General features: G+C 51.4%; 2 protein-coding genes across 5 annotated transcripts in view; one reads left to right on the top strand and one right to left on the bottom strand.

Moving 5' to 3' along the window:
• KIF9 (kinesin family member 9) overlaps nt 1–9,846 on the bottom strand; it is a 32,466-nt gene extending 22,620 nt beyond the window's left edge. For 2 of the 3 annotated variants that reach the window (XM_064445241.1, XM_064445240.1), the window contains exons 1-8: nt 9,760–9,846; nt 5,925–6,069; nt 4,255–4,355; nt 3,478–3,643; nt 3,235–3,341; nt 2,218–2,442; nt 288–371; nt 77–169 (exon numbers count right to left, since the gene is read on the bottom strand). In XM_064445241.1, coding sequence (XP_064301311.1) covers nt 77–169; nt 288–371; nt 2,218–2,442; nt 3,235–3,341; nt 3,478–3,643; nt 4,255–4,350 — 771 coding nt within the window. In that variant the 5' untranslated portion in view covers nt 4,351–4,355; nt 5,925–6,069; nt 9,760–9,846. Of the gene's footprint in view, nt 1–76; nt 170–287; nt 372–2,217; nt 2,443–3,141; nt 3,342–3,477; nt 3,644–4,254; nt 4,356–5,924; nt 6,070–9,759 lie in introns of those variants that run through there. The other variant, XM_064445242.1, reaches the window with a different exon arrangement.
• A 40-nt stretch (nt 9,847–9,886) lies between these two features.
• Nucleotides 9,887–15,641, top strand: part of KLHL18 (kelch like family member 18) — a 31,283-nt gene continuing 25,528 nt past the window's right edge. Inside the window, exon 1 of one of the 2 annotated variants that reach the window (XM_064445254.1) lies at nt 9,887–10,111. In XM_064445254.1, the coding sequence (XP_064301324.1) occupies nt 9,971–10,111 (141 nt within the window). In that variant the 5' untranslated portion in view covers nt 9,887–9,970. The remainder of the gene's footprint in view (nt 10,112–15,641) is intronic. The other variant, XM_064445255.1, reaches the window with a different exon arrangement.

Consider the following 15,641-nt stretch of genomic DNA (forward strand, 5'->3'; position numbering starts at 1 on the left):
ACCCCGTAATTTCACCTCCACCGTGTTGATTATTGGACTCTTCACCACAGGCTGAAATATTTCTTCCATTACTTACTCCAGTCTTGCTCAGTCTCTCTGATCCTGCCAGATCTATTAAGTTGATTTTCGAGTTAACGCATTTGACATCTGAGAAAACTCTGAAACGAGACTGAGGGGGAAAAGAACAGAAACGACTTCACAGGAGACAAAACTGAAATACATTAAAAAACAGACACGTAAAGATCCTCAGCCATCTGAGTCCCGAGAAAATCTGCTGGAGCTCTTACCTCAATATAAATAGTAAAGATGCAATGGGATCTGGACGAGTTTTTATTCAGTGTGTGCTCTGCTATCACTCTGTTGGTCTCGCCCTGCAAATGAAGTCAAAAAGGAAGGCAGTGTTTTTAAACTGCGCTGGTAGAATAGAGGAAAATCAGAAATACAGGTGGTTAAAGAGAGTGGTTCGATCCTCACTCTGCAGAGCCTGTGACGCCGGTCAGTTGGTTAGAGCAGTCAGAGCAGGAGCTCACCGGCTTTGCCTCGTTTTCTTACTCAAAGGCCTCTCAAAGCATTTCACGGTGCGGTTGGTAAAGGTCGCTGTTTACTGTAATAATGCCTTTTACCGGAGACCACATTATCTCTATTTCCACTTCCACGGCTCAGCTCACAGATCTGTGGCTTTCTAAGGTACAGTCAGGCAAGCCTTGTTCAGAGGTAATACCTCCCTGGCTGTTTCAGTTTCTTGATGACTAGAAAACCAAAGAGTTCTCCAAGCTTTATATGCCATAGAAAACTCACACGTATGCGATAGCCACGAATTTGTAATGCCTGCTTACAGGAAAAGAAAGCAACATTGAAAATGATGTTGCAACTGCTTGTCGGGAGTGCCAGTCTTTCGCAGAGCTGTGCTGCCAGGCTGGCGAGGCAGAGAAGGAAACGGAAGGGTCTACAGCATAGAAATGCACTTGTCAACAAGTTTCACAGCCGGCTGGTCTGTCTGGGCCTCAAAGGACAATGACCTTCGAGAGCTGGAAGGTCAGTAACCGGCTCCACACTAGGGAGGGTAAATCCAAGAGCAAGAATGAAGGTGAAGATCTCCAGGTAAATACCATCAACCCAACTCAACAGATGAATAAACAGAGTCATGGCATAGTGGGCAGCCTCCTCAAAGCCTTCTCTGTGAACCTGGAACCAGAGGCAGAACTCATCTAAGGACCTGAACAGATCCCCAGGCATCACTTGCACTTCTTGTGTCAACAGATCTCAAGTTAAGCTGCATTATCATCATCCTTCTACTCTTTAAAAAGAAAACGGGAGCTCCTGCGAATCACAGGGGCTGGCTTAGGACGCCACAGCATCGCTATTAAAAAGGCAAGTAAAAGATTTTAAGGGCAGCAGATGGCTCCTGGTGAGAACACACTTCCTGCATACAAAACCAATTATTTATTCATGTTTTGCATGAAACTAAAGCACCCACAAATAAAAGAAAGATGCAAACGTAAGTAAGCACACTCCCTTCGCAAAGCTAACCCATTGTGTGATCATCCCTGCTGTAAAATCTGGCTAATGGTACCTGTGCCATGGCCATCCCAAACCATCTGCCAAAGACCTCACTGGTGAGACCCTTTTCTCAGAGCACTGACATCGCTAGGACAGGCAGGTGTGTTTTCCAGGAAGAAATTCCAGTGTAGGTCAGCTGGTGGGTCTAAAAGGATCCCAAATGCCGTACGCCTCGTATGAAGTCACTCACCGAAACCCTTGTGTGATAACCAAGGTAATGTAAACAAGTCGTTTGGGCTGTCCGGGATCTCGGTCTGCTGAAGGGGCCGGTGATGAGGACGGTGAGATAAGCCTTTTGAATGAAGGCAGATTCTGTGGCTGCCTTCACTATTTTGATGCTGCCTGGAACCTCCAATGCTACTACGTTCCATGGTCTCACCCCAGCATATTTCCTCCATCGCTTTTCTTGCTCTGGCATACGCTAAAAACAGGGTTTCTCCATGGAGACCTTCCAGAATCCCCGTGCCAGAGACATTTTTCATTGCGAGAACGTGACTACAAAGAGTTACCAATTCTTCTACCCACAATAAAGAGAACAAAGAGGGTTGAACCTCCCTCCAGATGTCCTGACCACCCATCTCCTGCTTTACTGCCTCCTCCCTCAGCTAAGCCAATAAATACAATGACCAGATAAAGTATAATATTTGCTTTTCTTGCCTCAAAAAGGAGATTTAGTGCATCTTCCTCGTGGCTAACTGAATGTATAGATAAGCCCTTCACATAAACACCCTGCGGGCAATCCACCACGGCCATCTGCACATCACTGGTCCCATTGCTTGTCATGGGGGACAGAAGGTCAAAGAGGGTCTCGTTGTAGATTTCCAGGTAGGATATTCGGACAGTGACGAACGGATCAACGGAATGCGCAGTTGCTTTGAAGACCTATACAAAGACAAAGAGTTTGACAGTGGCGGTGACAGCTCACAAACAGAATTATTAGCTATTTATGGCTTTCCAGAGAAGCTATTTATAACTTTCTGAGCAGCTACACGTGCATCTGTGTGTCTGTAGCTGCACTGTGGCTGCCTGAGGGCTTACAGGGCGGAGTCCACGGTTTTAATATGATTTCTCAAAATGATCGTTTTGAAAACAGCACTTTGGAAGGCCTGCTTATGTTTGGGAAGCACTTTACGGGAGCTAGTAGAATTAAACGGGAACAACTTCTGCAGATGACAGTAAAGCATAACTGCAGAATTCCTCCCGTCTCTGTTTCAGGACGCTGCGTTACGTCAGCCCCACACCGTGCGTGTCGCCTGTCTCTGCGGGAGCGGAGAGCATTCTGCAGAGCCGCTGCCTAAAGATAAGCAGACTTGCCCCCCTCAGAGCAGTGGGAAGCGTGTGCCTCTGGACAGGGATGCGCCTCTGCAGCAATGGGACTGACAAATCAGCATGTTTCAAGCCAACACCATCCCTATGCTCTGAAAGGTCACCGTTATCAGTGCGCAAGGCCACGGTGTAGTAAAACAAACGTACAAAGTAACTATGTTTTACAGGCTTCTTTATTTCTTTAATGAACACCACCTAGATAAAAGAGGGGGGGGAAAAAGGACTGGTGGAGATAAAAACAGAAAACATATTCACCATGTTGAAACACTTCCGTGAGTATCAGCAATAGCTGATACAAGAGGTGCCTTTGTTATTCCTTCCAGCCTCTTTCCCGTTCAGATCCAGTACCTGCTGTATGGCTCGGGGTATGATTCCTCGATGCTTGTACTCGGCGGTTGCTCCCGTCATGGTGTAAGTTTTACCAGCCCCCGTTTGCCCATAGCACATTATCGTGCCTAGAAAAGATTCAAAAGCGAAAGAATAAACTCAGGAGGGAACCTCTGCATTTCTCAAACGGAACATCAGAAGGATCTCTCCCTCAGATCAAATCTCCACTTACTGTGAAAGTCATAAAAAATAGCAACAAATTACCATTATAGCCAATTAAAGCTTCGGACACCACTTTCTTGGCCACAGCTTCATAGGCCAGTTCCTGGGAGGAATTGTGAAGGACGCCGTCCAGCCTAAAGGACCAGTCAGTCCGCCTGTTATTCACAACTCCTTTCTTGGCATCTTTTTTGATGTATATATCTATGCTCTGAAACCCAAAAAGAGGTGAAGACAACTTCAGTAGCCGGGAAGAGTTTCAGCAGTTATTGCCTGAAAAAAAACCCACCCACCGAAGGCCTGAAGGTGAGCAGAAAACGGGGCACAAGTATTGTTTTACTGACCCGGATGGTATTTTCTCCTAACAGATATTTGAAAAAAAGGAACCATGGCTAAGCTCACCTGTTCACCATTCGGCGACGCGTCTGATTTTGTGTCCCAGGGAAATTATTAATTAAGCAGGAGAAGGTGAAGAGAGGAACAGGCGTAAGGGGGGACAGAAATCGACTGTACCACAGAGAGACCTCTCAGGTTGAAACCGTGGTTACCGCTGGGAAGTCCTCAAGGGTCAGAGTCCCGGTCCTTTTGAGGACTTTCTCTAGTGACTGGGTGACAAGAAGTACGTTTTCCACAGTCACACTTGCTGATAAAAACCCACGAGCTGCTGCTGGCGCAGAGGAGAACAGCAAGCGGGAACACACGAATCAACGTGCACCAAAATGTTACACACGGCCTTAAGGAATGGAAGAATTCCGCATTTCTGTGGGCAAAAAGTGAAATCAAATTCCAAACCTTTTGCGCTTGCAATCTCGTTTTCTCTACCTTGTTGCCTGGCCCAAACTTGATCATGTCCTGAGCAAAATCAGCTGTTGGCTTGACTCGCACAAATGTTTGGACTCTCCTTTCTACTGCATCCATTCTAACTAGAGAGGGAAAAAAAGGAAAAAACAACGATGTTGAGTTCCCTAAAATGAAACGTAATGTTAATTGTCACGAAAAGACAAGCTACAGAGTAGTCAAGTTTAAAAATAAAGTGTTAACAAATGTACAGCTGCAGTTTCTATTCTTTATTAAAAGCAACTGTGGGCAAACTGATGCTGAAAATTCTTCCCAGCATTGTTTGGCTCAGAAAACTGAGCATGTAAAAAAAGAAGGGTCTCGGTGATCATGATTTCCTCTTGTGTATCGGGCACACAGTGTTTGACATCACAAGCTTTTCATCCCCTTAGCCTTGCAAAGCAAACTAATTGCAGGAATATGAGACAGATTTTCTTTTGTCTAGTGTTTTCTGTGTGCCAAGGCACACGCAGCCTCCTGTTTTGTAACAACAGTTCATCCAGCACTGTGTTTCCAGCTTCTGAGGCTTTAAGTAAGACGTGTTATAGGTGAAACCAAGCCTAAAGGAGCTTGACGGCACTGCAGAAGGGTGGGCAGTGAGCTGGAATGCTGACATTTCCAACGCTCCCAGCAGCAGTGACCTTGCTTACAGTCTGTACTGAATACGCATTTCCCATAACTCTGTAACCCCTTCTTCACACTGATACGCAAAAATATTTTTAAGTTCCTAGTTAAACCTGATCTTAAAGTTTCCAGGAAAAAAAAAGTCCAGGTGAAATTCTTGTGTTGTTCTTCTGGTCAATGCAAACTCAGTAAGTGGCTGTCAATACCCAGCAAGGTTAAAGGATCTGCTGACCAAAACCCACTGGAGGAGGGCTTGGGGGATGCATCCAGCTGCTAAAGCCCCACTTGGGAAACACGGACTGATGATTTTAAATCCCATGAACACGTAGATCCTATGTTTTCTCTTGACTGTTTGCTACAGACAGTCTTTGCTCAACAGTTGGGTAATCACAGAATGGTTTGGGTTGGAAGGGACCTCTAAAGGCCATCCAGTCCAACTCCCCTGCAGTGAGCAGGGACATCTTCAACCAGATCAGGTGCTCAGAGCCCCGTCCAACCTGGCCTTGGGTGTTTCCAGGGATGGGGCATCGACCACCTCTCTGGGCAACCTGGGCCAGCGCCTCACCACCCTCAGAGTAAAGAATTTCTTCCTTATATCCAGCCTAAATTTCCCCTCCTTCAGTTTCAAACCATCACCCCTTGGCCTGTCACAACAGGCCTTGCTAAAGAGGTCGCCCCCACCCTTCCCGCAGCCCCCCTTTAAGCCCTGGGAGGCCACAATAAGGTCTCCCCGCAGCTTCTCTCCCCAGGCTGAACAACCCCAGCTCTCCCAGCCCGGCCTCACAGCAGAGGGGCTCCAGCCCCCGGAGCATTTCTGTGCCCCCTCTGGCCCCGCTCCAACAGCCCCGTGTCTGTCCTGTGCTGAGAATATCTAGTGACAATTTCTAATTTCAAACTAGATCTTTGGTGTCCCTTGTATATTCAGTATTTTTATTCACCTTATCTGCTGTGACTGCTCTAAAAAGAAACATAGAGATGTGAGCTGAACCAAGACATTCTTCATTTAAAAGAAGTCAGCATTTGATGACTACCTGGTAAAGGTACCGTGGGCGCCTTGTCCTCTTCCCAGACTACCGCGGCAATGCCAACACAATGCCCGCTGCAGAATCCACAACGGCGCTAGCTTACCGTGACCATAATCTCTTCAGTATCACAGAGAGTCTTCAAATAAATGATCTGTGGAAAAGCAAGGTGATAAGGAAGCGCACAGACGTCACCATAAGGACTGCCACTAAGTGACATGCACAGAAAGCTGCCGCAGTATTTGCTGGCAGTGCATGAGTAGAGGCAGGAGCAGCACAGGTACCAGTGAAATGGAGAGGAGACACAGTTTTCAAGTCACTGACCGGTGTGGAAATGCTGCTCATCTGGTTATCAGGTTCGTTAGAGACCACAAAACTCTGCTACGCACATGTAACCCAGTCCTGGAGGGGTATGTGCTTTATTTAGAATCATAGAATCATTTAGGTTGGAAAAGACCCTTAAGATCATCGAGTCCAAACATTAACCTGATTTCCGCAAAGCCGCAGCAAGAAGCATGGCAGGAAAAAGGAGCGAGGGAAAATTTTAAGCAAAAAACTCTTAATACGAATCAGAGAGAGACAGAACAAATTCAGAACGAGTGGAATTTTCCTCGCTGCGACAATGCCCATTGTTCGGTGTCAGCACAAAAGCCATTCTACCTGGGAGCATTTACTAACATAAAAAGATGGGAAGGAAACAGGGGAACACCGCTCTGGCACGCTCCTAACCGACAGCACAGAGACCAAAAGCTCTCCAGCTCATTAGCAACACCCCAAGCATCCAACCAATCTGATTTTTAATTGGGTGGGGTTTTTTTGTCTGCAGTGGAATTTTTATTGACGTACTACAAAGAAAAACTACATGTTTATTGGTCAGCTGACCACAAACGTTTCTGGCTGTTTCACCGCTAAATCATCGTCCCTCAGCTCAAACAATAAATGTCAGAAGGACAAGAGTGAGGCTTGCCGTTACCTTCCCGCGTCATTCAGTGGCTGTAACGTAAGCCAAGCAAAGCAGATCACAAGCCACAGCTCAGGCCGTTGGTTTTGAATCTCTTGACGACAAGGTGCCAAACCCAAGTCCCTTGGTCCCCCCTCATACAGCAGCTCAAGCCAGCAGGACTCTCCCGTTCCTTAATCTCAAGACTAACGGACTATTCATGCTCGGAATTAAAGGAAACGCAGTTACCTCTGCAATGGAGGCAGGCGCCAACGTGCCCAGACAAATATTAGTGTCAAACAGAATTTTAGATGGGGATTTTGGGGCTGATTGCCACAGAAGCACGTTCCCAGAGCACTGGAGTGTGGCTTTTGGTTCTGCCTGAGAGACCTGAGCTTATCCACCATGGATGGACAAAAGCTTGGGCCAAATCATAGACTCACAGAACAGAATTATGGAATGATTTTGGTTGGAAGGGACCTTCCAAGGCCACCCAGTCCAACCCCCTGCCATGAGCAGGGACATCTCCCACTAGATCAGGTTGCTCAGAGCCCCAGCCAGCCTGGCCTTGGGTGTTTCCAGGGATGGGGCGTCTCCCACCTCTCTGGGCAACCTGGGCCAGGGTTTTAACACCCTCAGCATAAAGAATTTCTTCCTTATATCCAGCCTAAATCTCCCCTCTTTTAGTTTAAAACCATGACCTCTTGTCCTAAACAAGCAAGTTTGCAGATGACACCAAGCTGAGCGGGGCAGGTGACCCACCAGAAGGACAGGATGTCATCCAGAGAGACCTGGACACGCGGGAGAGGGGGCCTGGGAGAGCCTCCTGAGGTTCAGCAAGGCCAAGGGCAAGGTCCTGCCCCTGGGTCGGGGCAGCCCCCGGTACCAACACAGGCTGGGGGATGGGGGGATGGGGAGCAGCCCTGCGGAGAAGGACTTGGGGGTGCTGGGGGGTGAAAAGCTGGACACGAGCCGGCCATGCGCGCTCACAGCCCAGAGAGCCAGCCGTGCCCTGGGCTGCATCCCCAGCAGCGCGGGCAGCAGGGCGAGGGAGGGGGTCCTGCCCCTCTGCCCCGCTCTGTGAGACCCCCCTGCAGCGCCGCCTCCAGCTCGGGGCTCCTCAGCACGGGACAGACACGGGGCTGTTGGAGCGGGGCCAGAGGGGGCACAGAAATGCTCTGGGGGCTGGAGCCCCTCTGCTGCGAGGCCGGGCTGGGAGAGCTGGGGTTGTTCAGCCTGGGGGAGAGAAGCTGCGGGGAGACCTTATTGTGGCCTCCCAGTGCTTAAAGGGGGGCTGTAGGAAGGGTGGGGGCGACCTCTTTAGCAAGGCCTGTTGTGACCAAGGGGTCACAAGGCCAAGGGGTGATAGTTTTAAACTAAAAGAGGGGAGTTTCAGACTGGATATAAGGAAGAAATTCTTTACTCTGAGGGTGGTGAAACCCTGGCCCAGGTTGCCCAGAGAGGTGGGAGATGCCTCACCCCTGCAAATATTTAAGGTCAGGCTGGACGGGGCTCTGAGCACCTGATCTGGTTGAAGATGTCCCTGCTCATGGCAGGGGAGTTGGACTGGATGGCCTCGAAAGGTCCCTTCCAACTGAAACCATTCTCTTATTCTTCGATTCTAAACATGAGAGGCAAAATGGGGAGGCAAAGCTGCTTTGGGAAGGTGACCATGAGGCAGTCTCTAGAATTCAAACTCTGGTGATGCTTTGAGAGTTGAATCCACCCAGTTTGACAGCACAACTTGTGCCTCAGCACCCTGGGCCATCTGCACCCCCAGGGCAAAATCTGCAGCTGGGCCACCTCCGCCCCAAGGAGAACAGGGGAGAAAACAGCCTCAGATTACCTGCTGCCTTCCCAGGGGAGCACAAACCAACCAGAGAGTGTGGGATGTGAGGCAGCTGGTGACACAGCTTCACCAATAACAGGGGCCTAGGAGAGATGACAGAAGAGATGGGATGAGGGCATGGGATGGCCGGGATAACAGGGAACACAGGGAATGCCTTCTTAGAGTGTGTCCAGAGAAGGGCAGCGGGGCTGGGGCAGGGTCTGGAGCACAAGTGTGCTGGGGGGCGGCTGAGGGGGCTGGGGGGGTTTAGCCTGGAGAAGGGGAGGCTGAGGGGAGCCCTTCTCGCTCTCTGCAGCTGCCTGAGAGGGGCTGGAGTGAGGGGGGGGCTGGTCTCTGCTCCCAGGTCACCAGGGACAGGACGAGAGGGAACGGCCTCAGGCTGCGCCAGGGGAGGTTTAGGTTGGGTGTGAGGGAAATGCCTTCCCTGCCAGAGGGGTCAGGGGTTGGCACAGGCTGCCCAGAGAGGTGGGGGAGTCACCGTCCCTGGGGGGGTTCAAACACCATGCAGACGTGGCACTTGGGGCCATGGTTTAGGAGGCCTGGGGGTGTTGGGTTGGGGTTGGAGTTGGTGATCTCAAAGGTCTTTTCCAGTGTTAGTGATTCTATGCCATGGACAGCCATGCCCACAGCCCCGCTTGCTGGGGACAAGTGTAAAGGAGGGTGATCTAAGAGGGGGCTGGGGTGGAGGGGGGCTGCAGGGACAGGGGAGGCATCATCCAAGTTTTAGCAGACCTTTGTGGGGTGGAGATGGTGGGGAGAAAAGGGCTGAGGAGGGAAACAACGTCTTGAGGAGGTGAGGCTGGTGGCATGGCGAGGGGGAGGTGGAGGCCTAGGAGACATCACCTTAGGTGGGGGAAACAAATACTGGGGAAGGACGGGACAGACCTTGGGGAGGGGGCCTGGGCCTGGAGGAGCGGGACCGGGCCTTGAGGAGGTGAGGCCCGGAGGAGAGGGACAAAGCCTGTGGGGCCGCTGCGGCCTGTGGGGCCAACAGCGCCGGGAGAGGCGGGTGACGAGCGGCCCCTGCGAAGAGGCAGCCCCCGGACCTCACCTACCTGCGCCCCCTCCTCAGCCGGTCCCCGGCGCGGGGAGGCCGCGGCTCTGTGTACGCCGTTGCCATGGCGTCCGCCACTTCCGGCCTTCCCCGGAAGCGGAGGGAGGCGGAAGTTGGGCGGGGGGAGGTGGAGGCTGCGCTACGGTGGCCGGGCGTGGACAAGGCGCGGGGGAGGCGAAGCCAGGCGGTGCGCGGCGGGAGCGGCTGGGAAGATGCTGGAGGCGGCGGCGGCGGAGCCGGAGCTGGACCCTGAGGACTTGGTGCATTTCTCGGTGGGCGATTTGCCCAGCCGGGGGTACGGCGTGATGGGCGAGATCCGGCGGCAGGGCAAACTCTGCGACGTGACCCTCAAGGTGCGGCCCGAGGCTGGGGGGGATGGGCTGAGGACCCCCCCGGTTCCTGAGGGGGAGGTCTGAGGGACCCCCGGTCCCTTTACCGGAGAGAAGGGGGCAGCTGGGGTCCCCTCGGGTCTGTCTGGTGGGGGGCAGGAGGGGGAGCTGAGGGCCCCTTGGGGGGGGCAGGAGGGGGAGCTGAGGGCCCCTTTGGTGGGGGGCAGGAGGGGGAGCTGAGGGCCCCTTTGGTGGGGGGCAGGAGGGGGAGCTGAGGGCCCCTTTGGTGGGGGGCAGGAGGGGGAGCTGAGGGCCCCTTTGGTGGGGGGCAGGAGGGGGAGCTGAGGGCCCCTTGGGGGGGGCAGGAGGGGGAGCTGAGGGCCCCTTTGGTGGGGGGCAGGAGGGGGAGCTGAGGGCCCCTTTGGTGGGGGCAGGAGGGGGAGCTGAGGGCCCCTTTGGTGGGGGCAGGAGGGGGAGCTGAGGGCCCCTTGGGGGGGGCAGGAGGGGGAGCTGAGGGTCCCCCTTTCCCATGGCTTTCTGCAGCGGAATAGGGCACTGCTGAGACCCGCTGCAGCCCCTTGGTGGGGGTGTTGGGCCTCCCCAGCCCTGGGTGGGGGGCTCTGTGAGAGCCCTTTTGGAGGTGAGGGGGGTGCTGAACACCTCCAGCCCACGGCAGGTGCTGGGACAAGCCGGTGACCCCCCGACGCTGCGCCTCACCCCGGGCACAGGGTGGGAGATGGAGTCTCTGTTTCTTGGGATCATCGTGGTTTTCCCAGCAGCCAGGCAGAGCAATGTGAGAATACATCTTGTTTTGGGAGGAAACAGGGTGCCCCGGACCCCCCCGCCATGTTTTGGTGGTGGTCCCGGTGCTGAATGGTGTTGGTGTGAGCTTATGGACCAACCTCTGCCCCAACCCATGGGAGAAGAGTCCTTTTCTATAGGAAACTTCTATGTTTTAAAAATAGCTTTCTTATAATGAAGAAATAACCTGTAATCTTGGTAAATCCTCTGGATCGTGCTCCTGGCCCTCCAGGGGTGGGCTGTAAGGGCTTTGAGCGTGGCCCATGCTGGGCAGGAGATGCTGGAGTCCTTCGGACCAGGAGCTCATGGGCAGAGGAGTTTGTTGTGGGGTGGGTGCGACATGTAACTCCTAGGATTGGTTGAGTCATGCCAGAATTTACTCTCGAGTTTAATTAAACGTGAAGGTGTTTCCCAGCCTACTCATGCTAAAACCCTTCACCTGCCTCCTGCCGCCGAAGAAGGAGCCGGCGAGGGTTGTGCCCGTCGTGGAGACAGCAGGATGTGTGGTTCGGGTGCACCCCTGGGCTACGCGGGGCTGCCTTCTCCCCAGAGATCACCTGTCGGGAGGAGCGGCTGCTTTGCAGGCTGAAACGCTCATCGTGAAGAGCACAGCCGTGGGCTGATCCCCCTTGGAAGGGGTTGTACCTTTGAAGGCGCGATATTTGCGGCAGTCTGTGCCGTAACACGGAGGAATTCTGTGACAAAACTCATTTGTGAATGGGGGCACCATTTTATTAGAATTAAACTTTGTGTTATTGAGGTGGTTTCGCGTTGCAGAAGATGATTCTCAGGTCCTGCGAGTCCCACGTCTCTGGAATCGCAGTGGAGAGCCAGCCGTGGGTCCCCTTGCTGGGTTTGGGCTGCTCTGTGTGGTCCGGAGGGAGGCGATAGCGACGAGGTACATAACCCCGGGCTTATCTCAGGTAAAGACCCAACCATTGTTCTGCAAAACTCTACTGAATAAGTTTTCCTATAGATTTACCATAGCAAAGTCTTTTTTTTTTTTTTAAATCTTGCTTATCTTCCTTTGTATATCTTGGGTGGCAGAGTGGCAACACTCTTAAAGTCTTGAGGGTTGAGGGAGCTTTCCAGTCCAGCTGTCAGAATGCGCGCCCTGACGGGGCTTTATGGGTGAGGGCACCGTGTGGGCCCGCTTCCTTTTTCTTTTTATTATATTTTGTTCCAGAGACTGTTGCTGTCTGGGGAGGGGGCAGAGCCTTCCATCGCCACAAAGGTTTAAAATCTATTAAGAAAGATGTCTCTGTCATTCTTAAACTGAGTCTTAACTTCCTCCGCTGCCTGGTTAATTCTTTATTATACTGAAGAGCAGCCCCAGCAGCGACTGATACGTTTGGCAGAGGGCTGGCAGTGCGTTTCCGCGTTGGTTCAAACAGTCCAGCTTTCCCTCGTACGCGTGCTTCGTTCCTTTGATTCCTCTTGTACTGAGTCATGGCATCAAAATATCCCACCTCTTTGCCGCTTCTCCCTCTTGACAGCAGATTTCTCTGTGCTCGCCTGTCCCGTGGTGATTGAATTAATGCTGCCTGCTGAATCCGAGCCAAGCCTTTCCTCCCTGTTGTTCAGTACAGGGTGTCTTCTCTGGCTGCTGAACGTTTAAGAAGTAATTTTTCTTAGCTCGATTTTGGAGGTGGCTTCGAATCAGCCACCTCGATCACGGCTGACGCAAAGCGTGCTTTTCCCTGACCTTGCTCGGGAACGCTTCCCGCATGCGTTGGTGAAGCTGTAAATCCAGCGCGGTGCAGAAGGAGCCTGCCAAGTGAGTTGTCTAGCGGGGACGGCATTCGAATACTCCTTACCCAAAATGAAAGTAGGAAAAGCACTGAGAAGCATTTAAAGTCAATACCTGAAGGAGACCGTAGTGGGTCCCGGTGACTGTTGCCCCACTGGAGTGAGTTTGTTGCTGTTTTTTCACACGTAGTGCCTTTAAGTTGTCGCGTCTATAAAGGAAAAAAAGCTGCCAAACGCTGCTTTGGGCCAGGAGCCGGATTCCTCCTGACGTGACCCGCGTTCGGGCTCGCGACTGAAACGGGAGCGAGCAGCGTTGTTGCAGCACGGTTCAGGTTTTTAGCAGCCTGTTTACAGATATCAGCGCTGGGTCAGTGGCTGGAAATGATTCTCCCAGCCCGCAGAAACATTTGCTGTTCCGACAGGCCTGAGATTGTGAGGAAGCTTTGGTGCTCTCGTTTGTTTGTTTTAATTATTCCCCTCGTAAAGCCAGGCGAGCATTCATTCAGTAAACAGGAGGGGCAGAATTTGCTCTCCTTTCTCAGAAACCGTCTTGCCGCAGTCCTGCTCTGCAGGAGACGGTGCTGCCTCAGCAGCATACGGCAGCTGGGTTTAGATGTGATTAAAAGCAAGAAGTGCTGATTTGACTGGTTCCCTTGGAGCTCCGATTATTCAAACTCGGCTTAGGGAAATCGGTCACCGCTTCTCGTGATTGCCCATGTGAAAACAAAGTTTCACGGGGCGGTAAGCGAGCTGCGCGTCTTTCCAGCGGCTTAGGATGCGTTCTTCGAGAGCCAAAGCTCCTTTCCGGCATGGACGGTTGGGGCTGTGGATTTGAAAAGTCCTTTTCTATTCCTGTCTCTTAAATAGCTGCAGGTCAGAGCTCCTCTTGAAGATGTTCCATCGCAGGCACCTGTCCTTTCAGTCTCCTTTTGGAGACTCTCGGAAGTATTTATTTAAAGAATAATTTTAGGATGGTTTGGTAGAAACACATGTGAATAAGCTGGAGGGAGGAGGGGAGGCAAGGAGGCACACCTTATTCTGTGGTTAGTTCATTTTCCTTTGGTGAAAGTAGGATTTTTGCTGACTAAAGCCAAGCCTCAGCCACTGCTCCCTTCTCTCAGGATCGCAAGGTTGGGCCTCAGCGTGGCCTTGTCTGGTTTAAAAAAATAAAAAACCAACCAAACTGTTTGCCAGTTTAACCTGACCACAGTGATATTATGGAAAAATCTTCCAGGCGAGGCTTGTGCTTCTCTCCTTATCCCGTGTTGGTGGTGTTGGCAAAGCTGATGGTGGGTCCGTCTGTGTCGGGGAAACGCCAAGCCTGGAGCGATCATCAGGTGTGCAGAAAGGAGGCTTCTTGACTGTTTTTTTTTTTTAGTTTGGGGGGTTTTGAGGCTTTTAGCTACAAATACGGACGCGTTGAGCGTTTTGAAGACTGGTAGGCTTATTTCAAATCTAGCTTTCACCTTTGGACTGTACATTTTGAGGTGTGATCGTAGACCCACGGAGGAGCAGCCATTCCCCACGCACCTCACCTTACCCAGCACCTGGGGCCAAACTGGGGTTTCCAGTGATGGACCAGGGTTTGAATTGTCTGGATTTCTCAGGCTTCAAACGGGCTGTGAGTGGCAAAGTCTATATACGTGCTAGGGGTAGCTTCAAATTTAATGTGCTTAGCATCTCTGGCCGTGGAACAGAACCCGCTGCAGCGAGGTCCCCTCTGGGTGCCACCTCCTGTGGGTCAGGTGTTATCGCAGTTACTGACAGCTGGCATTTTTGGATGAAATCAGTGAGGTTTGATTTCTGTGTTGTCCACCTGCTTTTTTTGCCCCAGAAGCTGGATATAAAGCATTTTCTTTCAGGGTGTCTTCATGTTAGGGGACTTCTGGGCTGTTTTCTGGCTGCCTTACTGTTCGCAGTGCTGTCGTGCTCCTGTCCAGGCACTATTCTGCTTCTCCCTGGAGCTCTTTCCTCCCCAGAGCATTTCACCTTCTGCCTGAACATGGCCTAGGAGTCTTCAGTTACTTCTACAGTCAGCACTGCCATTGATTTTACCTTATTGGTAGAAATTAGTTAGCTTCTTATAAGCTCACTGGGTAAGAAAAGCTCTGTGTTAAAGGTTTGGGCCCTCGTTGCTTTGGTTTCCTGTACGCAGTGACGTGGCAAAACCTTTCCCAATTACCTTAGTGTGCATTTGTAGCCTTCTTATTTTTTTTCTCTGTGTGTGTGTGTTCTCAAAGCATTTTAAAGCTCACAAGTAACCGCTGCAAAAGTGTGAAGAATCTCAGTTTACTGACAAATGCAGGTATTTGGGGGCGTAAGTCCCTGATCTGGAGATTCTGATCTGCTTTTTAAGAGCAGAAATTAAGCTACTTGGTATTTGTGTTCTTCCTGAGCATTGTTTTTTGAAGACAAATATCCTCTCGAGGTGAAAGCTGCTGGGTAGCTTTGTTTTCTGGAGTTTGCGTCTCTGCTTTAGGCCAAGGTACAAGTGCTCTCTGGGGACACATCAGCAGCTTGCTGGAAGCCCGTGGACTGCACCACTCCATAAAACAGGGAAGCAATACTTGTCGTATTTCTTCATTGATAAATTTGGGGGGAACAAAGGTCTTCACAGCTCCTGCTTGCTCAGGTCAGAGCCGTCAGAGAACTGAGGGCCAGGCTGGCACCCCCGGGACACTGTCAAAAGAGGGGAGGTTTGTGCCTTTCTGAATGCTCAAAGAGCGAAGTTAATGCGAGCTCCTCTTATTGTTGCTGCTTTTGAATTGCACAGATGCCATATTTCCATGACCAACTCCAAGACTAATTAGAAAAGTCTCTTAAAAAATAATGCAAGCCTGGCAAGTTAGAGTAATTCCAAGCTGGAATTTTGGAGAGGTTGTTTCATGTACAACCCAAATCAGACCGACAGGTGATAGCCCTGTTGGCTTTTCTCCCCTTCTCACCCCAATTTTCCCAAAGCAGGCTGTTAACTCAAAACCCTCCGCGCTCGAGCAGATGCACC

The sequence above is a fragment of the Phalacrocorax carbo genome, chromosome 2, assembly GCF_963921805.1.
Source record: "Phalacrocorax carbo chromosome 2, bPhaCar2.1, whole genome shotgun sequence".
Classification (NCBI taxonomy): Eukaryota; Metazoa; Chordata; class Aves; order Suliformes; family Phalacrocoracidae; genus Phalacrocorax; species Phalacrocorax carbo.